At 49.1% G+C, this 25,077-nt stretch overlaps 1 protein-coding gene across 2 annotated transcripts in view; it reads right to left on the reverse strand.

Annotated features, from left to right (window-relative positions):
• The window catches only part of SSH2 (slingshot protein phosphatase 2), a 182,665-nt gene that overhangs the window by 71,267 nt on the left and 86,321 nt on the right, over positions 1-25,077 (reverse strand). Inside the window, exon 1 of one of the 2 annotated variants that reach the window (XM_058163968.1) lies at positions 13,712-14,328. The exons of the other annotated variant lie outside the window; for it this stretch is intronic. Coding sequence (XP_058019951.1) covers positions 13,712-14,328 — 617 coding nt within the window. Of the gene's footprint in view, positions 1-13,711; positions 14,329-25,077 lie in introns of those variants that run through there. 2 annotated transcript variants of the gene reach the window in all.

Here is a 25,077-nt window from a genome sequence, read left to right on the forward strand (position 1 = left end):
GTTTCTGGGAGGGAGGGGGGAAAAAAGGGGGGAAAATGTTTTTGTTTTTTAAAACTTTTTCAATTAAAAAAAAAACAAACCTCCCTCTAGGAGAAGGGAGTCCCATCGTATCCTTCAGCTGCCCATCCACCCCGTGTCCCGGCCACCATCTAGGTAAATCCTCAGTCAAAAGAATCACATCCACCCAGGAGCTTCGCAAAAGCTCACCAGAAGATCCAAGGGCCGTGCCAGGGGGTGGCATGTCATTTTGGGGGATTCTGGGACTTGTAGTCTACAGGTCTTCATGTTGCCAAGGTTGACAAACTCAGCCACAAAGAGTTGCCACAAAGAAGAGGGAGTCAAGCTATTCTCCAAAGCACCTGAGGGTAGAGCAAGACGCAATGGGTGGAAACTGATCAAGGAGAGAAGCAACTTAGAACTAAGGAGAAGTTTCCTGACAGTTAGAACAATTAACCAGTGGAACTACTTGCCTCCAGAAGCTGTGAATGCTCCTACACTGGAAATTTTTAAGAAGATGTTGGATAACCATTTGTCTGCAGTGGTGTAAGGTTTCCTGCCTGGGCTGGGGGTTGGACTAGAAGACCTCCAAGGTCCCTTCCAACTCTGTTATTATGTTATGTTATGTTAGCCTTGAAGGCATCTGGACGAAAAGACTGCAGAGCCAGCCAGCTTCCTTGCTTTTGCTCGCCGGATCAGAACCTGAGATCAGATAAAACCCATTTGGCCAAACCCCAAATATCGGCTTCTGAGTAATGGTTTGCCGAGTTTAGTAGCCGAGGGGTGGCTGAGGCCTCTGCTGGGAACTCCCAACCCCCAGCAATCGATTTCTGCAAGAGGAAGCAAGGATTAGGAGATGGAGAGAGATTACGGGAAACCCAGTCCTATAATCAAGCAGATGGGATCGTTTTCAGCTCTCTCTTTTTTTTTAAAAAAAAAAAGAAAGATAAGTTGCTCCAAGAATGTTAATTGCCCCTTGACACCCATTCTTTACCAGTGATGGAGCTCCTACAGCAACATCTGGAGGCAATTAATTGGTTAATTAACTTTAATGGATTCACAGAGTTGGAAGGGACCTTGGAGGTCATCTAATTTCATAATTTCATAATAACAGAGTTGGAAGGGACCTTGGAGGTCATCTAGCCCAACCCCGTGCCCAAGCAGGAGACCCTATACCATTTCTGACAAATGGCAGTCCAGTCTCTTCTTGAAAGCTTCCAGTGATGAAGCTCCCACAACTTCCGAAGGCAACTTCTGTTCCATGGGTTGATGGTTCTGACTACCAGAAAATTCCTCCTTATTTCCAGGTTGAATCTCTCCTTGTTCAGTTTCCATCCATTGTTCCTTGTCTGGTCTTTGGGTGCTTTGGAGAATAGCTGGACCCCCTTCCTCCTCTCTGTGGGAGCCCCTCAAATATTGGAAGATGCTATCCTGTCTCCCCTTGTCCTTCTCTTCTTTTTTTTTTATTGAAAAAGTTTTACAACAACAATTAAATTTTTCCCCTCCCCCTCCTTCCTCCAAAACCCCCCTCCCCCCCACTTCCCGGAGCAAACACAAGGTATAGTTCAATAAACAAACAGTCATACATTAAATTTTTAAAATCTAACACAATTATAATCCTTCTCTCTCACATAACCTGACTTCTTCCGTTAAAATCAAAAACAACATCCTTCATTCAAAGGCAATCTGAAATTTCTTAATCTGATATCTATTTTGAATATAATCAATCCAGTTCTTCCATTCATTTAAATATTTTTCTTGAGTCCCTTGTCCTTCTCTTCATTAAACTACAGATTAACAGAGTTGGAAGGGACCTTGTAGGTCATCTAGTCCAACCCCTCACCCACCCACCCAAGCAGGAGACCCTTACACCTACACCATTTCTGTCAAATGGCCATTGGTTGATTGTTCTCATTGTCAGAAAAATCTCTCCTTGGTCAGTTTCCATCCATTGTTCCTTGTCTGGCCTTCGGGTGCTTTGGAGAATAGCTTGACCCCCTTCCTCCTCTCTGTGGGAGCCCCTCAAATATTGGAAGATGCTCTCTTGTCTCCCCTGGTCCTTCTCTTCACTAGACTAGCCAGGCCCAGTTCCTGCAACCGTCCATCGTATGTTTTAGCCTCCAGTCCTCTCATCATCCTGGTTGCGCTTCTCTGCACTCTTTCTAGAGTCTCCACATCTTTTTTATAGTGTGGTGACCAGAACTGGATCAGGGGTGAAATCCAGCAGGTTCTGGAGAACCGGTAGTGGAAATATTGAGTAGTTCTGAGAACCAGCAAATACCACCTCTGGCTGGCCCCAGAGTGGGGTGGGAATGGAGATTTTGCAATATCCTTCCCCCTAGAGTGGGGAGGGAATGGGGAATTTGCAGTATCTTTCCCCTGGCTCGCCCATCAAGCCACACCCACAGAACGGGTAAAAAAACTTGGATTTAACCACCAAATTGGATGCAGTACTCTAGGTGTGGTCTTACTAAGGCTTTATAGAGTGGTATTAGTATCCCCCCCTTTGCAGGGAGAGAGAGACAGAGAGAGACAGAAAGAGGGAGGGAGAATGAGGGGGGAATTCTGGGAGCTGAAGTCCACCCGTCTTAAAGCATGGCTGGCTGGGGAATTCTGGGAGTGGAAATCCACCCCTCTTTAAGCATTCTGGCTGGGGGATTCTGGGAATGGAAGTCCATCTCTCTTAAAGCAGGCTGGCTGGGGGATTCTGGGAATGGAAGTCCATCTCTCTTAAAGCAGGCTGGCTGGGGGATTCTGGGAGTGGAAGTCCTCCCCTCTTAAAGCATGGCTGGCTGGGGGATTCTGGGAGTGGAAGTCCTCCGCTCTTAAAACAGGCTGGCTGGGGGATTCTGGGAGTGGAAGTCCTCCGCTCTTAAAACAGGCTGGCTGGGGGATTCTGGGAGTGGAAGTCCTCCCCTCTTAAAGCATTGCTGGCTGGGGGATTCTGGGAGTGGAAGTCCTTCCCTCTTAAAGTGCACTGGCTAGGGAATTCTGGGAGTGGAAGTCCTCCCCTCTTAAAGCAGGCTGGCTGGGTAATTCTGGGAGTGGAAGTCCTCCCCTCTTAAAGCATTGCTGGCTGGGGGATTCTGGGAGTGGAAGCCCTCCCCTCTTAAAGCATGCTGGCTGGGGGATTCTGGGAGTGGAAGTCCTCCCCTCTTAAAGCATGCTGGCTGGGAGATTCTGGGAGTGGAAGTCCTCCCTTCTTAAAGCACTCTGGCTGGGGGATTCTGGGAGTGGAAGTCCATCCCTCTTAAAGCATTGCTGGCTGGGGGATTCTGGGAGTGGAAGTCCACCCATTTTAAAGCATATTTGCTGGGGGATTCTGGGAGTGGAAGTCCTCCCCTCTTAAAGCAGGCTGGCTGGGGGATTCTGGGAGTGGAAGTCCACCCCTCTTAAAGCATGTCGGCTCAGGAATTCTGGGGCTTGAAGTCTACCTATCTTAAAGCACGTGCTGGGTGGGGAAATCCGGATGTGAAAGTTTCCCATCTTAAAAAGTCACCCAACTTGAGAAAGGCTAAATCAGAAGCCCTCCAGCAGCCTCTCCAAAGGCTCACGAGAAAATCCAAAGAACGCCTCCAGGATTCAGGGCTTCCATTTGTTCAGCGAACCTCACCGTAAAGGAAATAAAAATAAAATTATTTCCTGCGGAAAATGTCACTCTATCCCCTTTGGGCTGCGGCGGGAGAGGAAAATCTCAGGAGGGCAAAATTCGGGAGAAACCCTCCCGAATCACTGATGCGGCACAGGATAGCGAAAATCCCAGACAAGCCGGTCAAAGGGGATCGGGCAGCGATCTGGTGACACATAGACCCAACTGCTGACCTGGCCCAAGGGTTAATCTTTTTTTATGGCGGTTGTAAAAGCTTGCAAGACTCAGACTGGGGGGCTGCAAGGAAGCTTGCAATTTGGGTGGGTGGGTGCGGGTCTTAATGCATTGGATTTGGGGAAATTGACCCGAAGCTCTGGCTAACCCCTTGCCTTAAAACAGGAGTCCACAAATATGGCAGCTTTAAGACTTGCGGACTTCAACTCCCATAGCTGGCTGGAGAATTCTGAGAGTTGAAGTCCGCAAGTCTTAAAGCTGCTATATTTGGGGACCCCTTAAAAGGTCCCCCCACAAAAGATGAGATACAGCCCGGCAATCGAAAGCTCACAAGGCCTAAAAGAGAATAAATCCTTTGTCAAACATCACACTTTCCGAAGGAAAGTGATTAGAGTTAGTCCTCGGCTTATGACCACGACGGAGCGCACAATTTCCACTGCTAAGCGAGACTGTCAAGTGAGCTTTGCCCCATTTTTATGACCTTTCGGTGCTAAGTGGAGCAGTTGTTTTAAGTTGGTCAACCCGGTTATTAAGTTGTGCAAGGAAAACAAGAAAGTTCAGTTGCCTCTTGGGAGACACGGTCGCTAAGTGAATCTGGCTTTTGCTAGTCAGAAGGTCGCGAAAGGGGATCACGGGTCACCCCGGGTGGCATTGCGACCGTCGTTAAGTATGAATCCGTTGCCAAGCGTCCGAATTTGGATCACGCGACCATGGGGAAGCTGGAATGGTTGTAAGTGTGAAAAATGGTGTTAATTGCTTTTTTTCAATGCTGTTGTAGTTTTGAACGGTCACTAAACAAAGGGATATAAGTTACGACCAAGACCGAGCCCCAAATTTATGTTGCTAAGTGAAACTTTTAAGTAGAGTTTTGCTCAATTTTAGGACCTTTCTCGCCATAGCCATTAAATGAATGATATTGATGATATAAATGATATATTTATCAATATCATTCATTTAATTATGAATGATATAAATGATATATTATATTGATATATTGACCATCAATTGTATTGTAAATGTTGTACCTTGATGAAGGTATCTTTTCTTTTATGTACACTGAGAGCATCTGCACCAAGACAAATTCCTTGTGTCTCCAATCACACTTGGCCAATAAAAAAAAAATTCTATTCTATTCTATTCTATGAATCACTGCAGTTGTTAAGTTAGTCACATGGTTGTTCAATGGAACTGGCTTCCTTATTGACTTTGCTTGTCGGAAGGTCGCAAAAGGGAATCACGCCATGATGCGACCGTCATAAATATGAGTCAGTTGCCAAGTGTCAGGATTTTGATCACATGACCCTGGGGATGTGGCAACAGTCATAAGTGTGAAACGGTCATCAGTCACTTTCCAGTTTCCATTATAAACGTGCAAAGGTCAGCAAACGAACGGTTGTATGTCTGAGATTGCGCGTTGACTAAGTCACAGTCGGCTGGCTTTGCAAAATATCCCACGTCATCCGGCGGGTGACATGGGCGGTGCAGAAACTAGATAAAAAATAAATAAATAAAACAAGTAAAATTCATAAACCGTGGTTGACTGAAAACACGGGAAGCCAAAACCGATTCTAGTTTCTCTCGGAAAGCCAGTTTGGTCTCTTCGTGACGTGGATACAAAATCGGAATAAAACCCGTGCGATAAAAGTTGCGTTTTTCTCTGCATCCTTTCCTTGAAAACCAACCTATCTTGAACACAGGCCGTCCTCGATTTACAACCAACAACTGGGATCACGGTTTCGGTTGTTAAGGGAGTCACACCTGATCTCATAAACCTTTTCCAACCGTTATTTGATTTAAAGGCTGTCCGTTCTCTTTGGCCCTCATTGTTAAGTCAATCGCGACCGCTCTTAAGTGAATCACGCGGTCGTTAAGCAAATCCGGCTTCCCCCACCGTCTTTGCTTGTCGGTTACCGGCCGGGAGGGAAAGTCGGAAACGACGACCACGTGATCCCGGGTGCTGCGACCGTTGTAAATAGGGGCCGGTTGCCCAAATGCCTGGATTTTGATCACCTGACCTTTGTAGGGAATGCTACGAAGGTCGTAAGTGTGAGGACCGGTCATATAAGTCCCCTTTTCCAGGGCTGTTGTAACTTTGAGCGGTCGCTACATGAACAGCTGTAAATCGAGGACTACCTGCAAACAAATCATGATTAAAAAAACGAAACGCAAAGCAGAGCCAGCATCCAAAGGGCGAAAAATCAACCACAAAACCAGCTTCCAACAACTTGTGGATTACAGGCAGTCCTTGACATACAACTGTTCATTTAGTGACCGTTTGAAGTTAAAAAACAGCACTGAAAAAATTGACTTTGGACTTTCTTTCTTTCCTTCTTTCTCTTTCTTTCTTCCTTCCTTCCTTCTTTCTTTTCCTTCCTTCTTTCTTTTTCTTCCTTCCTTCCTTCCTTCTTTCTCTTTCTTTCTTCCTTCCTTCCTTCCTTCCTCCTTTCCTTTCCTTTCCTTTCCTTTCCTTTCCTTTCCTTTCCTTTCCTTTCCTTTCCTTTCCTTTCCTTTCCTTTCCTTTCCTTTCCTTTCCTCCTTTCCTTTCCTCTCCTCTCCTCTCCTCTCCTCTCCTCTCCTCTCCTCTCCTCTCCTCTCCTTTCCTTTCCTTTCCTTTCCTTTCCTTTCCTTCCTTCTTTCTTTCCTTTCCTTTCCTTTCCTTTCCTTTCCAATCCTTTCCTTTCTTTTCCTTTCCTTTCCTTTCCTCCCTCTTCCTCTCTCTCTTTGTGGATTGACAAAAGAATCCAACAATTTGACACCTACCTCTGAATTAAGAGGTAGTGCTCAAATTACAACAGCTCCTTTAGTGACCGTTACATCAGTGAAATTTTCACACTTACGACCGTTTCAGCCACCCCTTGGCCACCACGTGATCAAAATTCAGACGCTTGGCCACTGGCTCGTATTTATGATGGTCGCCGTGTCCCGGGGGGGGGGTCACGGGATCCCCTTTTTACGACCTTCCGACCACGACAAGTCAATGGGGGAAGAAGCCAGATTCGCTTAACAACCGTGCGACTAACGTAACGACGGCAGCGATTCACTTAACAACCGTGACGTAAAATGGGGCAAGCTCACCCAACTGTCTCGCTTAACAGCATAAATTCTGGGCTCCATTTGCGGCCGTAAGTCGAGGACTACCTGCACCTCGCCCCACCCTCCCTCCCTCCGAGGGCCTCTGAGAAGCGTGTAATGATCAAAGGGAAGGGCACGCTGGCCGGCCACCACGCGACCGGGCAGCTAATCTCTTGTTTACACCGGGGAGCAGGGCCGACTGTCCACCTCCTCCTCCACAGATAACTGCCCAGAGTTAATTATCGGCTGCTTCCAGGGAAGGGAGGGGTGTGTTCCCTCCCCACTGCTGACTTGCAAAGGTGTGTGTGTGTGTGTGTGTGTGTATACATGCAAAGTCACTGGGGTGTTCAGCCACCGGCTTCTGATTTGCGCAGCTGCACACACAAAAGCCACAACCGCTGCCGACTGACTGGCTATCTGTTCAACGGCACCATTTACCCTGTTTCCCCCAAAATAAGACACCCCCTGATAATAAGCCCAATCGGGCTTTTGAGCCCATGGCAATAAGGCCGAGCGCTTATTTCAGGGTTCAAAAAAAAGGTCTTATTTTCAGGGAAACACAGTAGGTAGGTAGGTAGGTAGGTAGATAGATGGATATATAGATAGAAATAGACAGATGAGAGAGAGATGCAGGACAGACAGACAGACAGACAGAGAGATGACAGATGGATGGGTTGATGAATAGATAGATGATAGATAGATAGATAGATAGATAGATAGATAGATAGATAGATAGATAGATAGATAGATGGATGGATGGATGGATGGATATATAGATAGAAATAGACAGATGAGAGAGAGATGATGGATAGATGGATGGCAGGACAGACAGACAGACAGACAGACAGATAGATGACAGATGGATGGATTGATGGATAGATAGATGATAGATAGATAGATAGATGGATATATAGATAGAAATAGACAGATGAGAGAGAGATGATGGATAGATGGATGGAAGGACAGACAGACAGATAGATGACAGATGGATGGATTGATGGATAGATAGATAGATGATAGATAGATAAATAGATAGATGCCCTGTTTCCCCGAAAATAACCTAACCCTAACCCTATGATAATAAGCCCATTCGGGCTTTTGAGTGCATGGGCTAAAATAACATCCCCCCCCAATGGAAATAAGCCCTCCCCGAAAATATTTAACCGCATGTGCCGCCGGTTCCCGCCATTTCCTGGAAATCGGGTAAAACGGCAACCGGAGCCCCGTCTTGCTCCAGGCGCCACAAAATAATAGGACCTCCCCGAAAACAAGGCCGAGCGCTTATTTTGGGGTTCAAAAATATATACAAGACAGGGCCTTATTTCCCGGGGGAACATGGTAGTTTTTGTCGATTCCTAAACGGAGGTGGTTGGAGATCAGTTTCCCAGTTGGCATGTAATTTATGTAATTTCCTCCCTTTAGCACTGATGAGGTTCCCTAGTTGGGTCATGAAAGGTCTGCAAGAAAACCACCAAGTTCCGAGAGCACCCAGGACCTCACAGTCCTCCTCCTCCTCCTCCTCCCAATCCCCCTTCCTTCTAGCACTGATGCTGTCACCTAGCAGGGTCATGAAATGTTTGCAAGAGAAACAACCAAGCCCAGAGAGCAGCCCACAGTCCTCCCCATCCCACCCCCCCAAAGAAACATCTACAAAAAGCCACCAAGGTCAAAGAGCACCAAGGATCCCACACAATTCTGCTAAATATCTCCTAAATATCCAGAGGAAAACTTGCTTGCTTCTGTGGGCAGATGCAGAATTAGAACCCAAAGTGCTCGCTGGGAGGGGCTGGGAGGGGCTGCCCCTCACCCCCTACCTGAGCATGGTTCAGAAAAGAGAGCAGAATCTGCTATGGGGCCAAGGAGGAGCGGCCCTTGACAACTTTCCGGCCCGCGGGAACAATGGCTTTAATTAAATCTCATCCTTAACTCCTACTAGCAGAGAGAGAGAGAAAGGGAGAGGGGGGAGAGAAAGAGAGAGGGAGGGAAGGAGAAAAAGAAAAAGAATAAGAGAGGAAAGGGAGGGGGAAGGAGGGGGAGAGAAAGAGAGAGAAAAAGAATAAGAGAGGGAAAGGGGGGGAAGGAGGGGGAGAGAAAGAGAGAGGGAGGGAAGGAGAAAAAGAATAAGAGAGGAAAGGGAGGGAGAAGGAGGGGGAGAGAAAGAGGGAGGGAGGGAAGGAGGGAGAAAAAGAAAAAGAATAAGAGAGGAAAGAGAGGGGAGAAGGAGGGGGAGAGAAAGAGAGAGGGAGGGGGGAAGGACAGATGTAGTCCTCCACCTACAACTATTGGTTTAGTGGCCATTCGAAGTTACAGTGGCACTTGTAGGAGATCCTTCTTCCTGTCCTGAAGGGAGGAAGGTCATATTAGGTCTTCAAGACTAAGAGTCCCCCCACAAATATCTGTCCCCAACTAATTTTTTTCTGTCTCATTTTATGGCCATCGCCGTGTCCTCCACTAACAAATGGCACAAAACCATGGATTAATCTTAAATTGCTCTACACCAACTTTTCCCAACTTTGGCACTTTAAGACCTGAATCCCAGAATCCCAGAATCCCCCAGCCAGTGTGCTTGAAGATGGGGGGACTCCAACTCCCAGAATCCCCCAGCCAGCCTGCTTTAAGAGGGGGGACTTCAACTGGGGCATTCTGGGAGTTGAAGTTTACAGGTCTTAAATCTGGGCCAAGGTCAGGAAACCCTGCTATAACGCGCACATCACTTTGGTTAACCACAGCTTTAAAAATAAAATACATGGGAATCCTTTCTGGAGCCATAAGTTGTGATTTGCAAAGCACGAAGGCTGCTTCCCATCATCGCACTCACCCACAATGCGGTTTCCTTGGCTAGAGGCGGCCTGTGGTGTGAACTCCGCCGACCGCAAACAGATGTGCAGCTGTTGTTAAGAAGGCAGACAACCAACTCAGGGGAAGCTGGAGCTGTTTCTCAGCCGGTTCTAATAGCTAATTCCAAATGCAACGTGGTTTTTTAAAAATAAAATAAAACTTTAAATAAAATGGTTTTTTATTTCCATTTTATTTCCCCTTCTTCAGTTATTTTCCCTGGTGTTTAATTTTATTTATTGATTATTGATTGATTGGTTTCTGTGCTGTCCATCTCACCAATAGACTAGATCAGGGGTCTCCAACCTTGGCAACTTTAAGCCTGGAGGACTTCAACTCCCAGAATGCCCCCAGCCAGCTTTGCTGGCTGGGGGATTCTGGGAGTTAAAGTCCGCCAGGCTTAAAGTGGCCAAGATTGGAGACCCCTGGACTAGACGATGCCAGCTTCCATACGAGTCAAAGACGTTTTGCAGGTAGTCCTCGACTTACAACCGTTTGTTTAGTGACCATTCAAAGTTACAACGCCACCGGAAAAAAGGGACTTACGACCGTGTTTCACACTTACGGCCGTGGCAGCGTCCCCCCGTGGTCATGTGATCAAAATTAAGACGCTTGGCAATGGACTCGTAACCTTCTAACAAGCAAAGTCAATGGGGAAGACAGATTCACTTAAAGACCATGCGGTTCACTTAATGACTGCGGTGAGTCACTTAACAACGGCGGCAAGGAAGGCCGTAACATGGGGCAAATCTCACTGAACAGCTGCCACGCTGAGCAATGGAAATGCTGGGCTGTAGTCATAAGTCAAGGACTACCTGGTGTTTTTAATGTTAGCGTTTTAATGTTAATTTGATTATTTGAAGATTTTAACCTTCTTTTTACTTGGTTGTAAGCTGCCTAGAGGCGTCTCTTGGCGAGGGATGGGTTAGGGTGGGGTGGGCATAGAAAATTTAATAAATAAACGAATGCCAGGTAAGAACCTCCGACGAAAAGATAATAAATATTGATGCCAGAATTGGCTTAAAAATTAACCAAGACAGCCAGGAAAAAAACAAGAAGCAGACAGGTAGGGGTGTGTATGTGTGTGTGTGTGTCTTATCTCAGTCTCTCAATTACTTCCAGAGTGACACACACACACAAAATAGTCCTGGGCCAGTTAGTTGGCAGTGTTAGCTTTTCAAGGCCAAAAACGGTGGATGTGCAAAATCTTACCTTTGATCATTGAAGGTTCCCCCAAATTTGGTGCCTTCCAAACTCATTCGTATCCAAGTCCCATTGAATCTGGAGCGAACTAAACTGGGGGTCCTGGGATCCCTATTCCCCACTCCGCACCTGGACTGAAGACCACTCTGTTGTCTGCGGAAGAGGGTCTGGTTCCCGCACCCCAGCCCCCCGCCCTCTCCCGCTGCTGAATCCAGTCTCTCTTTGCTGACAAGGTCTTCTCTGGAGCTATTCCTGGCTAGTCTTCTCCAGACATCTGATCACGAAGGATGCCAGCCCCCTTCCCCACCCGCCCCACTTATGGGGGCAGAGAGCTCGGAGGGGAGCCGCAGCCAAGAAGGGCTGGGCATTCTTTGGAAAGAGAGCCGGCCAATCGACCAGCCGGGCCGGCCGTGCAGTTGCATCAGGCAGGAAGAACAGAATTCAGAATTTAAACTGACCAGGAAGTAGAATTGGGAAATCATTTAAAATCAGGGATATCCAATCTTGGCAGATTTAAGCCTGCTGGACTTCAATTCCCAGAATTCCCCAGCTGACCATGGCGACGTTAAGCCTGGTGGACTTCAACTCCCAGAATTCCCCAGCCAATTTTTGCAACTTTAAGCCTTGTGGACTTCAACTCCCAGAATTCCCCAACTGACCATGGCAAACTATACGCCACATGGACTTCAATTCCCAGAATTCCCCAGCCGACCTTGGTGACTTTAAACCTGGTGGACTTCAACTCCCAGAAATCCCCAGCCAATTTTGCAACTTGAAGCCCTGTGGACTTCAATTCCCAGAATTCCCTGACCAACCTTGGCAACTTTAAGCCTGGTGGACTCCAACTCCCAGAATTCCCTAGCCAACTTTTGCAACGTTAAGCCTCGTGGACTTCATAGCTGGCTGGGGAATTCTGGGAATTGAAGTCCACAAAGTTGCCAAGCTTGAATACCCAATTTAAATTCAACATTCACAGCCTTACCTTGACCTAAACTCCCACAAACCCATGTTGGAATCCTAGTTTGTTTCCTCTCCCCTTCCCCCCCAGCAAATGGCGGTCCACCAGACACTTCCTATCCTCACAACAACTTTGCTGAAGATAAATTAAAGAAGTTGCAACAAATTCAAAATCCCAAAGACCTTGACTTTCCCCAACAAGGCATGGATAAAATGAAATGTTTTATCCACTCCGGAAACTCCCACAATCAAGCAGTCAATCAAATCAATAAATCAATCAAAGTTGTATTCACAAGAACAATAACCCGGAACTAAGATACAAACAATTCCACGTTTCTACGGGTTTGTGGTTTAAAGCGCATCCTGCTAATCTGGAGCAGCCGAGCTGGAAAGGAGACCAGCCAGGAGGGTCCCTCCTTGACAATCGGGAAAAAGCCCCCTTCCCCAGGGCCAAACGCCAGAGGGGCTACATTCACACGACCGCTAACCCGGGTCAAGGGGGGGTGGGGGGGGCAGATAGATCATCTCTGGGGAGAGCCAACCTCTGCCCCGCGGCAGCAGTTCTGGCTTCCTCCGGCCGGGAAGAAGAGGAGGAAAGGCGCGGAGCCCGGACAGCGAACGAGGCAGCCACCGGGGCCGATCGGGAGAAAGTTTGGCAAAGTCTCGGGAAAAGTTTCCCCGCCGTCCCCAGATGGAGAGAGAGGAGAGAGGAGGGAGACTCGAGCGGGAAGAGGGGGGCCAGCAGCAGCCGCCGGGACCCCCGCCCCAGCCTGGACCCAAAGCGGGTGGATGGCCCTCTGCGACCCCCCACCCCCGCGTTTCCCCACCGCCCCCCGAGCCCCCCCAGCGCAGAAGGAGGGAGAAGAGAGAAAAGGGAGCCTGGCAGGCGGAGAAAGCCTCGAGTGGGAGTTGGGGGGCCAAGCAGCAGCCGCGACCCCCGCCCCAGCCTGGACTCAAAGCGGGTGGATGGCGGTCTGCGACCACTCCGCGTTTCCCCAGCGCCCCCCGAGCCTCCCCAGCGCAGAAGGAAGGAGAAGAGAGGAAAGAAAACCTGGCTTGCGGAGGAAGCCTCGAGTGGGAGTTCAAGGGGGGGGCAAGCAGCAGCCGCCGGGACCCCCTCCCCAATCGGGCTTCTTCCCGAGACTCACAGCGACCATCCCCTGGTTCCCCCGAGGCCCCCTCCCCAAGCGCAGAGGTAGGAAGAAGAGGAAAGGCAGCCTGGCAGGCGGAGGAGTTTGGGGCAAGCGGCAGCCGCGACCCCGCCCCAACCTGGCCCCTCCCGAGACCCACAGCGACCATCCCTGGTTCCCCGAACCCCTGAGCCTCCTCCAGGGCACAAGTAGGGGGAAAGAGAGGAAGGAAAGCCTGGCTTGCGGAGGAAGCCTCAGTGGGACCCCGCCCCAGCCTGGACTCAAAGCGGCTCCATGGCGCTCTGCGACCCCCCGAGCCCCGAAGTCGGGCAAGGCCGGCTGGGCGGCGGAGGAAGCCTGGAGGGAGAGAGAGAGGGGAGAGGCGCGACCCTGCCCCAACCTGGCCCCTCCCGAGACCCACAGCGACCATCCCCTGGTTTCCCCCCCCGAACCCCCGAGCCTCCCCCCCCTCCAGGGCACAAGTAGGGGGAAAGAGAGGAAGGAAAGCCTGGCTTGCGGAGGAAGCCTCGAGTGGGACCCCCGCCCCAGCCTGGACTCAAAGCGGCTCCATGGCGCTCTGCGACCCCCCCCCCCGGGCCCCGAAGTCGGGCAAGGCCGGCTGGGCGGCGGAGGAAGCCTGGAGGGGAGAGAGAGAAGGGGGAGAGGCGCGACCCCCGCCCCAGCCGGGACTCACAGCTGGTTGATGGCGTTCTGCGAGATGACGGCGTCGGCCGAGAAGTGGGGGATCATCTTGGGCGCGGGGTGGCCGGGCCAGCCGGAGGGGCAGAGCGGGCAGGCCGGGGCGCAAGGTGGGCGGCCGCCCCCGTTGCCGCCTCCTCCTGCCTGTCTCCGCCGCGCTCCCCGCGGGCTCATGGGCGGCCGGGCGCCGGGCTTGCGCGCCTTTTGCGCCAGAGAGGTTCGGGAGCTTCCTCCGGACCGGTTGCGGCTTCGGCGGCCGCCGGGTTTGGAGTGCGCAAGGGCGAGCCTGCCCAACGCCCGGCCGGCCAGGGCCGCCCCTTCGCCGGCCACGAGGAGGAGAGGAAGGCGGAGCGGGCAGCCCTCGCAAGCAGCACCGCCCCGGCAAGCCGGCAAGCAGCGACCTCCTCCGGCCAGGGACAGGCAGGATGCTCGGGGCCCCTCGCTTTGGGAGAGCCAAGCGCCCGCCGCCCGCTGCCCCAACGCCGCAGGACCCTCGGCAGCCGTCTCCAGCCTTGGCCGCTTTAAGAGGGGAGGACTTCCACTCCCAGAATTCCCCAGCCAGCCTGCTTTAAGAGGGGAGGACTTCCACTCCCAGAATCCCCCAGCCAGCATGCTTTAAGAGGGGAGGACTTCCACTCCCAGAATCCCCCAGCCAGCCTGCTTTAAGAGGGGGGGACTTCCACGCCCAGAATCCCCCAGCCAGCCTGCTTTAAGAGGGGGGGACTTCCACGCCCAGAATCCCCCAGCCAGCCTGCTTTAAGAGGGGAGGACTTCCACTCCCAGAATCCCCCAGCCAGCATGCTTTAAGAGGGGAGGACTTCCACTCCCAGAATCCCCCAGCCAGCCTGCTTTAAGAGGGGGGGACTTCCACGCCCAGAATCCCCCAGCCAGCCTGCTTTAAGAGGGGAGGACTTCCATTCCCAGAATTCCCCAGCCAACTTGTTTTAAGAAAGGAGGACTTCCATTCCCAGAATTCCCCAGCCAGCTTGTTTTAAGAGGGGAGGACTTCAACTCCCAGAATCCCCCAGCCAGCCTGCTTTAAGAGGGGAGGACTTCCACTCCCAGAATTCCCCAGCCAGCATGCTTTAAGAGGGATGGACTCCGACTCCCAGAATCCCCCAGCCAGTCTGCTTTAATAGGGGAGGACTTCCACTCTCAGAATCCCCCAGCCAGCATGCTTTAAGAGGGGAGGACTTCCATTCCCAGAATTCCCCAGCCAGCTTGTTTTAAGAGGGGAGGACTTCCACTCCCAGAATCCCCCAGCCAGCCTGCTTTAAGAGGGGAGGACTTCCACTCCCAGAATTCCCCAGCCAGCCTGCTTTAAGAGGAGGACTTCCACCCCAGAATCCCCAGCCAGCCTGCTTTAAGAGGAGGGCTTCCACTCCCAGAATCCCCCAGCCAGCCTGCTTTAAGAGGGATGGACTTCCACTCCCAGAATTCCCCAGCCAGCCTGCTTTAAGAGGGGAGGGCTTCCACTCCCAGAATTCCCCAGCCAGCCTGCTTTAAGAGGGGAGGGCTTCCACTCCCAGAATTCCCCAGCCAGCCTGCTTTAAGAGGGGAGGACTTCCACTCCCAGAATTCCCCAGCCAGCCTGCTTTAAGAGGGGAGGACTTCCACTCCCATAATCCCCCAGCCAGCCTTCTTTAAGAGGGGAGGACTTCCACTCCCAGAATTCCTCAGCCAGCCTTCTTTAAGAGGGGAGGACTTCCACTCCCATAATCCCCCAGCCAGCCTGCTTTAAGAGGGGAGGACTTCCACTCCCAGAATTCCCCAGCCAGCCTGCTTTAAGAGGGGAGGACTTCCACTCCCAGAATTCCCCAGCCAGCCTGCTTTAAGAGGGGAGGACTTCCACTCCCAGAATTCCCCAGCCAGCCTGCTTTAAGAGGGGAGGACTTCCACTCCCAGAATCCCCCAGCCAGATGCTTTAAGAGGGGAGGACTTCCACTCCCAGAATTCCCCAGCCAGCCTGCTTTAAGATGGGTGGACTTCCACTCCCAGAATTCCCCAGCCAGCATGCTTTAAGAGGGGAGGACTTCCACTCCCAGAATTCCTCAGCCAGCCTTCTTTAAGAGGGGAGGACTTCCACTCCCAGAATCCCCCAGCCAGCCTGCTTTAAGAGGGTGGACTTCCACTCCCAGAATCCCCCAGCCAGCCTGCTTTAAGAGGGGAAGACTTCCACTCCCAGAATCCCCCAGCCAGCCATGCTTTAAGAGGGGAGGACTTCCACTCCCAGAATCCCCGAGCCAGCCATGCTTTAAGAGGGGAGGACTTCCACTCCCAGAATCCCCCAGCCAGCCTGCTTTAAGAGGGAAGGACTTCCACTCCCAGAATCCCCGAGCCAGCCATGCTTTAAGAGGGGAGGACTTCCACTCCCAGAATCCCCCAGCCAGCCATGCTTTAAGAGGGTGGACTTCCACTCCCAGAATTCCCCAGCCAGCCTGATTTAAGAGGAGGACTTCACTCCCAGAATCCCCAGCCAGCCTGCTTTAAGAGGACTTCACTCCCAGAATTCCCCAGCCAGCCTGCTTTAAGAGAGGACTTCCTCCCAGAATTCCCCAGCCAGCATGCTTTAAGAGGAGGACTTCACTCCCAGAATTCCCCAGCCAGCCATGCTTTAAGAGGAGGACTTCACTCCCAGAATCCCCAGCCAGCCTGCTTTAAGAGGACTGGACTTCCACTCCCAGAATTCCCCAGCCAGCCTGCTTTAAGGGGAGGACTTCACTCCCAGAATCCCCAGCCAGCATGCTTTAAGAGGGAGGACTTCCTCCCAGAATCCCCAGCCAGCCTGCTTTAAGAGGAGGACTTCCACTCCCAGAATTCCCCAGCCAGCCTGCTTTAAGAGGGGAGGACTTCCACTCCCAGAATTCCCCAGCCAGCATGCTTTAAGAGGGGAGGACTTCCACTCCCAGAATTCCCCAGCCAGCATGCTTTAAGAGGGGAGGACTTCCACTCCCAGAATTCCCCAGCCAGCATGCTTTAAGAACGGAGGACTTCCACTCCCAGAATTCCCTAGCCAGCATGCTTTAAGATGGGTGGACTTTCACTCCCAGAATCCCTCAGCCAGCATGCTTTCAGATAGGTGGACTTCCACTCCCAGAATCCCCCAGCCAGCCTGCTTTAAGAGGTGAAGACCTCCACTCCCAGAATCCCCCAGCCAGCCATGCTTTCTATCTTCTTTCTTTCTTTCTCCTCCTTTCCTCTTCCTTTCCACTTCCTTTCTCTTTCCCTAACTCCATCCTTTCCTGTAATTTCTTCTCCCTCCCTAATCTTCCATCCTTTTCCTTTTCCTCTTTTTCTTTTTCGTTCCCTAACTGCCTCCTTTTCTGTATTTTCTTTCTTTTCTCCCTCCTCCCTTTCTTTCTTTTTCTTTTTTCTTTCTTTCTCTTCCCCCTCCCTCCCTCCCTCCCTCCCTCCCTTTCTTTTCCTTCCTTCCTTCCTTCCTCCCTCCCTCCCTTTCTCCTCCTCCCTTTCTTTCTTTTCTTTTTCTTTCTTTCTCTTCCCCTCCCTCTCTCCCTCCCTCCCTCCCTTTCTTTTCCTTCCTTCCTTCCTTCCTCCCTCCCTCCCTTTCTCCCTCCCTCCCTCCAACCACCCATATCACAGAGCTGAGGATCTCTAAGGATCGTTAGCGTGAAGTCCTTTGTCTCGGGAAACATTTGAAGGGCTGCCAGCCTTCCTGTTGTGGGATGGGAGAGGAGGCGCTTCCAAGGAATTTCTAGGTGGTTTCTCTAAGGACAATGAGTGAGAAGTTGGGCTCTTTTCCTGAAAGTCGGCTGCAGTCCCAGCCAGGGTCCGGAGGCTGGCATGGGCAGCCCATCCCCTGGGCAAGACCCGACTCCCTCGCCTCTTTGAAAAGCCACTTTCATGGGTCACACCAAACCGTAAGCTGACCACCTGAGCTACGTTCCCACAACGGCTAAAATGTAGTGAGCTAGGTCAGGGAGGGGTCTGCAAATTTGGCTTTTCCTCAGCCAGAGGAACTCTGGAAGTTGAAGTCCACAAGTCTTCTTAAAAGAGCCAAGTTTGCAGACTCCTGGGCTAAGTCATTTACCTACCTACCTACCTACCTACCATGTTTCTCCGAAAATAAGCCCTCCCTGAAAATATTTAAATGCATGCGCAGCTGGTCCCCGCCATTTTCTCTTGGTTAGGGTTAGGGAGACAGAGCTAGAAATCAGGTAAGACGGCAAGAGGATCCCCGTCTTGCTCCAGGCGCCCCAAAATGATAAGACACGGTACCTACCTGCCTGCTTATCATCTTCCTTGCTTCCTTCCTTCTCTTTTTTGTTCCTTTCTCATCTTTTTTCTCATCTTCCTTTCTTCCTTCCTTCTTCTTTTTGTCTCTGTCTCTCCTTCCTTCCTTCCTTCCTTCCTTCCTTCCTTCCTTCCTTCCTTCCTTCCTTCCTTCCTTCCTTCCTTCCTTCCAACTCCCTTTCCTTTTCTTCCTCCCACTTCCTTTTCTGCCTATTTCCCTCCAACCCTCCCTTTCCCATTTTCCTTCCTTCCTTCTCCTCTTATTTTTCTCTTCTCCTTTCTCTTTTTACTCCCTCCTTCCATCTTCTTTCTCTCTTCCTTTTCCTTCTCTTCCTTTCCTTCCTTCCAACCTTCCTTCCTCCTTCCTTCCCTCTTATTTTTCTCTCTTCTCCTTTCTTCTACTTCCATCTTCTCTCTTTTCCTTTTCTCTTCCTTTTCCTTCCTTCCAACCTTCCTTCCCTCTTCTTTCCCCTTTCTCATCTTCCTTCCTCCTCATCTCCTTCCTTCCTTCCTTCCTTCCTTCCTTCTCTTATTTTTCTCTTCTCCTTTCTCTTTTTACTCCCTCCTTCCATCTTCTTTCTCTCTTCTCTTTTTCCTTTTCCTTTTCCTTCGTTCCAACCTTCCTTCCCCTCTCTTCCTTCCCCTTTCTCATCTTCCTTCCTCCTCATCTCCTTCCTTCCTTCCTCCTTCCTTCCTTATTTTTCTCTTCTCCTTTCTCTTCTACTTCCATCTTCTCTTCTCTCTTTTCCTTTTCTCTTCCTTTCCTTCCTTCCAATCTTCCTTTCCTCCTTCCTTCCCCTTTCTCATCTTCCTTCCTCCTCATCTCCCTTCCTTCCTTCCTCCCTTCCTTCCCCTCTTATTTTTCTCTTCTCCTTTCTCTTTCTACTTCCATCTTCTTTCTCTCTTCTCTCTTTTTCCTTTTTCTCTTCCTTTTCCTTCCTTCCAACCTTCCTTCCCCTCTCTTCTTTCCCCTTTCTCATCTTCCTTCCTCGTCATCTCCCTTCCTTCCTTCCTCCCTTCCTTCCCCTTATTTTTCTCTTCTCCTTTCTCTTTCTACTTCCATCTTCTTTCTCTTCTCTCTTTTTCCTTTTTCTCTTCCTTTTCCTTCCTTCCAATCTTCCTTTCCCTCCCTTCCTTCCCCTTTCTCATCTTCCTTCCTTCTCATCTCCCTTCCTTCCTTCCTTCCCTTCCCCTCCTATTTTTATCTTTCTCTTTCTACCCCCTCCCTCCTTCCACCTTCTTTCTCTCTTCTCTCTTTTTCCTTTTTCTCTTCCTTTTCCTTCCTTCCTTCCAATCTTCCTTCCTTCCTTCCTCCCTTTCCTTCTTTGTCCCTCTCACCTTCATTCCTTTCGCCCTTTCGCCGTGAACTAAAAACATATTTATTTATTCAAGCGGGACTGGCATAATAGTTTTTACTATTTTAAATTGGGTTTTATTGTCTTAGGGTTTTAAATTTTTTAAATTTTAATGTCGGCCTTTTTTGCAATTTGCTTCGTTTTAAATTCTGGTTTTAATTGTATATATATTGAGTTTTATCCTGGCTGTACACCGCCCTGAGTCCTTCGGGAGAAGGGCGGTATAAAAATTTAATAAATAAATAAAATTTAATAAATAAATTCCTTCTAATCTTCCTCCCTCCCCTCTTTTGTTCGTTCGTTCATTCATTCATTCATTCGCCGCCCATCTCACTACCCAGAACATACCATTTCAGCATCCGATCGATGCCAAGCGCATTTCACCACCTAACAAACACCAGGAATTTGCAAAAAAGGAGTCGCCCATTTAAGGTCAACCGAGCACAACCTGTCTTACTCAGAACTCGACGGAGTGGCACGGAACTTCCACCTACGCCTTTTGGGTGGAGAGCCTGCTGAAAAAATAATTCCACATCGCAAACCCTGTTGCGTGCAAATCAGCAACGGCTGGCCTTGAACAGGCCCTCGGGGGATCCATCTGGAGGGAGAATTGTCGACTTCAGGGAAAACAACGGGGCCTGCCTCCACAGTTAAGAAACCGGGTTTATTCCTCCGGGGCCGTGTTTCTCAAACGGGGCGAACTGACGCTGCGTGAGCTTCAGTTCCCAGAATCCCCACAGCCACAGCTGTGAAGTCCACGCAGCTTCAATTTGCCACAGAAAGTTGAAAAAACAACAGACAAAGAGTTGGAAGGGGCCTTGGAGGCCATCTAGTCCAGGGCTCTCCAACCTGGGTCCCTTTAAGACTTGGGGACTTCAACTCCCAGAGTTCCTCAGCCAGCACAAGTCTTAAAGGGACCCAGGTTGGAGAGCCCTGAATTCTAATCCAACCCCATGCTCAAGCAGGAGACCTTATACCATTTCAGACAAGTCTCTTCTTGAAAACTTCCAATGTTGGGAGCACCCACAGCTTTCTGGAAGCAAACTGTTGCATTGATTCATTGATCTGGATTTATAGAATAACAGTATAACATAATTGGAAGGGGCCTCGGAGGTCTCCTAGCCCAACCCTTTTCTCAAGCAGGAGACCCTATGCCATTTCCAGACATGGAGACTATCTCTTCTTAAAAGCCTCCAGTGAGGGAGCACCCACAACTTCTGGTGGCAAGCTGTTCCACTGGTTAATTGTCCTTGCTGCTGGGAAGTTTCTCCTTAATATAATAATAATCAGAATAGAATGAGCTGGAAGGGACCTTGGAGGCCTTCTAGTCCAGCCCCCTGCTCAAGCGATCCTATACCATTTCAGACAACTGACCATCCAGTTTCTTCTTTAAAAAACCTCCAGTGATGAAGAACCCACAACTTCTGGTGGCAGGCTGTTCCACTGGTTAATTGTCCTCACTATCAGGAAGTTTCTCCTCAATTCCAGGTTGCGTCTCTCCTTGATTACTTTCCATCCATCGCTTCTTGTCCTGCCTTCTGGTGCTTTGTAAAATAACTTGACCCCCAACTCTTCTTTGGGGCAGCCCCCTCAAATACTGCTATCATGTCCATCCGCCCCAGTCCTCCTTTTCTGTAAAACCAAATTTGTAAAACTCAAATCCTTCTTCAACCGGTTCTTCATATGTTTTAGCCCCCAGCCCCTTAAACACTGGCCTGCAGTCTTCCCTTATCCCCAAGCCTCTTGGGTTTTAAACATCAACACAAGCTTTTCTTTTATTATTATTTTTTTTTTAGTGGAGACCCTGGGACTTGAACCCGGGACCTTTTGCAAACGGAGGAATCGTCTTGCAAATTACGCCCCCCACCCCAAAGCTTGGAAAATCTGCACGGAGACCTCAAACTCCCTATTTATCGAATGAATTTCCCACCGCCACCGATGAGCTAATGCTAGCCTGCTTGGTTTGTGTGTGTGTGTGTGTGTTATGTGTGTGTGTGTGTGTGTGTGTGTGAAAGGGAGAGACGCAGAACGGATAACAACGTCAATCACACCTTCATTTCTTGGCACCCGCTGAGACCACGAAGACCGAGAAGCAGAGGAAGGAAACGTTGATTCTGCTGTTCCCTACAAGATTTTCTGCAAAACTGTGTGTGTCTGTGTGCATTTGTGTGTGTTTGTGCGTTCCGGAAGATAACCCGTTTCGGCATATTTCAAATATTTCCTCGGGATGGGAAAGGGCTGTCTGTGGCTGATGGGCCAGCTGACCTCTGGACCGGACTTCCTGTTGCAAAGCTGGGAATAATGAGAAATCCCCAGGAAAAAAATTGGCCTGAAGAAGATTAATTGAATTTCTGGGTGGGGGGCTGGGGTCTTCCTTGGATTGGCAGATAATAGTTTGTTCCCAGGGAAATATTTGGCCTACCTTTCTTCCCTCCCCCAGACTTTAAAGATCCTCTGAAGTTTTTTTTTTTTTTAAATGCTCATCCTCAATTTGCGGTACCCGAATGTCGGATCGGGGATGCTGACATAGGAAAACTTCAGCAGCGCCTCTGAGCTGGCACTACAGCTGATCCGCGACTTATGACCACGATGGGAGCCCTGCTGCTAAGCGAGACGTTTCTCGCCCCGTTTTACCGAACTTTCTCGCCGCGGTTCTTAAGAGAACGGCTGCAAGTTGGAACGTTAGTAAGACCGTTGTTAAGCAAATCCGGCTTCCCTTTTGGACAGAAGGTCGCAAAAGGGGATGAGGAATTGGGTTTGGCCACGTTAGAGAGAAAAAGGACTAGAGGGGACATGATAGCAGTTCTTCCAATATCTCAGGGGCTGCTCCAAAGAAGTGGTGGTGGGGGTCAAGCTATTCTCCAAAGCAGGGGTCTCCAACCTTGGTCCCTTTAAGACTTGAAGACTTGGAGGCTTTTAAGAAGAGATTGGACAACCGTTTTATTGGGAATGGTGATAGCGCAGCGAGGGCGAACTTTTTCGCCCAAACCGGAATGGCCAAAGCCACCTGGCCTTTGGGTTTCCAGCGCGTGCATGCGCACTGCCCAGCTGGTCTTCGGGTTTGCGATGCGCGCAAAGACCAAGATGGCCAGCACACGTGTGTGCATCAAAAACCCAGAAGAGCAGCTGGAGGTGGCACATGTATGCCACCTCTGGCAACGTCCCTTCCTATTTTTAATAATAATAATAATAATAATAATAATAATAATAATAATAATAATAATAATAATAATAATAATAATATCAGAGTTGGAAGGGACCTTGGAGGTCTTCTAGTCCAACCCCCTGCCCAGGCAGGAAACCCTACACCATTTCAGACAAATGGCTATCCAACATTTTCTTAAAAATTTCCGGTGTTGGAGCATTCACAACTTCTGCAGGCAAGTCGTTCCACTTATTGATTGTTCTAACTGTCAGGAAATTTCTCCTTAGTTCTAAGTTGCTTCTCTCCTTGATTAGTTTCCACCCATTGCTTCTTCTCCTGCCCTCAGGTGCTTTGGAGAATAGCTTGACCCCCAAATCTTCTTTGTGGCAACCCCTGAGATATTGGAAGACTGCTATCATGTCTCCCCTAGTCCTTCTTTTCATTAAACGAGACATACCCAGTTCCTGCAACCGTTCTTCATATGTTTTAGCCTCCAGTCCCCTAATCATCTTTGTTGCTCTTCTCTGCACTCTTTCTAGAGTCTCAGTGTCTTTTTTGCGTTGTGGTGACCAAAACTGAATGCAATATTCCAAGTGTGGCCTTACCAGGGCCATATAAAATGGTATTCAATGGCTTCTCTCCTTGATTAGTTTCCACCCGTTGCTTCTTGTTCTACCCTCAGGTGCTTTGGAGAACAGCCTGACTCCCTCTTCTTTGTGGCAGCCCCAGAGATATTGGACCACTGCTATCATATCTCCCCTAGTCCTTCTTTTCATTAAACTAGACATACCCAGTTCCTGCAACCGTTCATTATATGTTTTAGCCTCCAGTCTCCTAATCATCTTTGTTGCTCTTCTCTGCACTCTTTCTAGAGTCTCAACATCCTTTTTACAACGTTTCTAATTTGTCTCATATCCTTTTAAATCCTTTTTGATTTGTCTCATATCACCTCCTGAGATGCTTTGCTGAAATTAAGATATATGCGTTTCAAACGTTCCCAAAACCTCCAAAGGAAGAGACAACCCCCCCCCCCAAAAAACCACCTCCTGCTCTGGATCCAAAATTTCCATATCTTCCTTTTGTCTCTTCCACCCGCCCAACCTTTCATTCCTGATCCTGAGAAACTGGGAGGCACCAAACAGAAAAATAGGCTGCACTCTCTGTTTCACCCATTATGCATTAAGGCAGGGTTGATTTCCAGGGGTTTTTTTCCCTGAATCGCCCATAAATATGTTTCACGTCACACTAAGCCATAAATGACAGTTTGCAAACCTCCAGGGCTTAGTTCACACAACGCATTGAACCGAAATGAACCGTCTCCCTCTCTCTCTCTCTCATCTCTGGATTTGTACTGTACAAAGCTAGTCCTCGGTTTACAACCATTCATTTAGTGACCAAAGTTCCAAAGGGACTTAGGACCGCTTTTCACACTTACGACCGTTGCAGCCTCCCCGTGCAGTCACGGGATCAAAATTCAGATGCTTGGCAAGTGGTTCATACTTACGACAAGTCAATGGGGAAGCCGGATTCACTTAACAACCACGTTACTAACTTAACATGGGCAACAATTCACTTTAGCAACGGTGGCGGGAATATTCGTAAAATGGGACGAACTCAACAAGTGTTTCACAATATAAATTTTGGTCTCAATTGTGGTCGTAACTCGAGGACTACTTGTACACTGGATCGAAGGGCCCGCGTTCCCACAAAAGGTAAGCCACAAAAAAACCCCTACAGGGAGTCCTCCGCTTATAACCATTAATTTAATGACTGTTGAGCTTAGGATGGTCACATGATCAAAATTCAGGCAATTGGCAACTGACTTGTATACAACTTGTTCAGGTTTATGATGGTCGCCATATCCCCGGGGGCGAGGGGGGGAGGGGCTCATGTGATTGCCATTTGCAACTTTCCCAGCCAGCCTCTGGCAAGGAGTCACTGGGGAAGCCCTATATTGGTTATCACTGGTTTTGTTTCAACTGATTTATTTATTTTATTCACATTATTTATTGCTGCCGATTTTGTTTCAGCTTCTATTTATTTTTTATTCACTTTATTTATATCGCCACTGATTTTGTTTCAGCTTATTTATTTATTAAATATATATTTATTCAAAATATATATTTATTTATTCAATATATATGGTTCAGTTCTGCAACCCAACAAGACAGACACAGACTTCAGAGGATAATTAGAACTGCAGAAAAAATATTTGCTACCAACCTGCCTTCCATTGAGGACCTGTATACTGCACAAATCAAGAAGAGGGCCGTGAAAATATTTACAGATCCCTCGCATCCTGGACATAAACTGTTTCAACTCCTACCCTCAAAACGACGCTATAGAGCACTGCACACCAGAACAACTAGACACAAGAACAGTTTTTCCCCGAAGGCCATCACTCTGCTAAACAAATAATTCCCTCAACACTGTCAAACTATTTACTGAATCTGCACTACTATTAATCTTCTCATCGTTCCCATCACCCATCTCCTTCCACTTATGACTGTATGACTATAACTTGTTGCTGGCAATCCTTATGATTTATATTGATATATTGACCATCAATTGTGTTGTAAATGTTGTACCTTGATGAATGTATCTTTTCTT

Source organism: Ahaetulla prasina, chromosome 1, assembly GCF_028640845.1.
Source record: "Ahaetulla prasina isolate Xishuangbanna chromosome 1, ASM2864084v1, whole genome shotgun sequence".
In the NCBI taxonomy this organism is placed as follows: domain Eukaryota; kingdom Metazoa; phylum Chordata; class Lepidosauria; order Squamata; family Colubridae; genus Ahaetulla; species Ahaetulla prasina.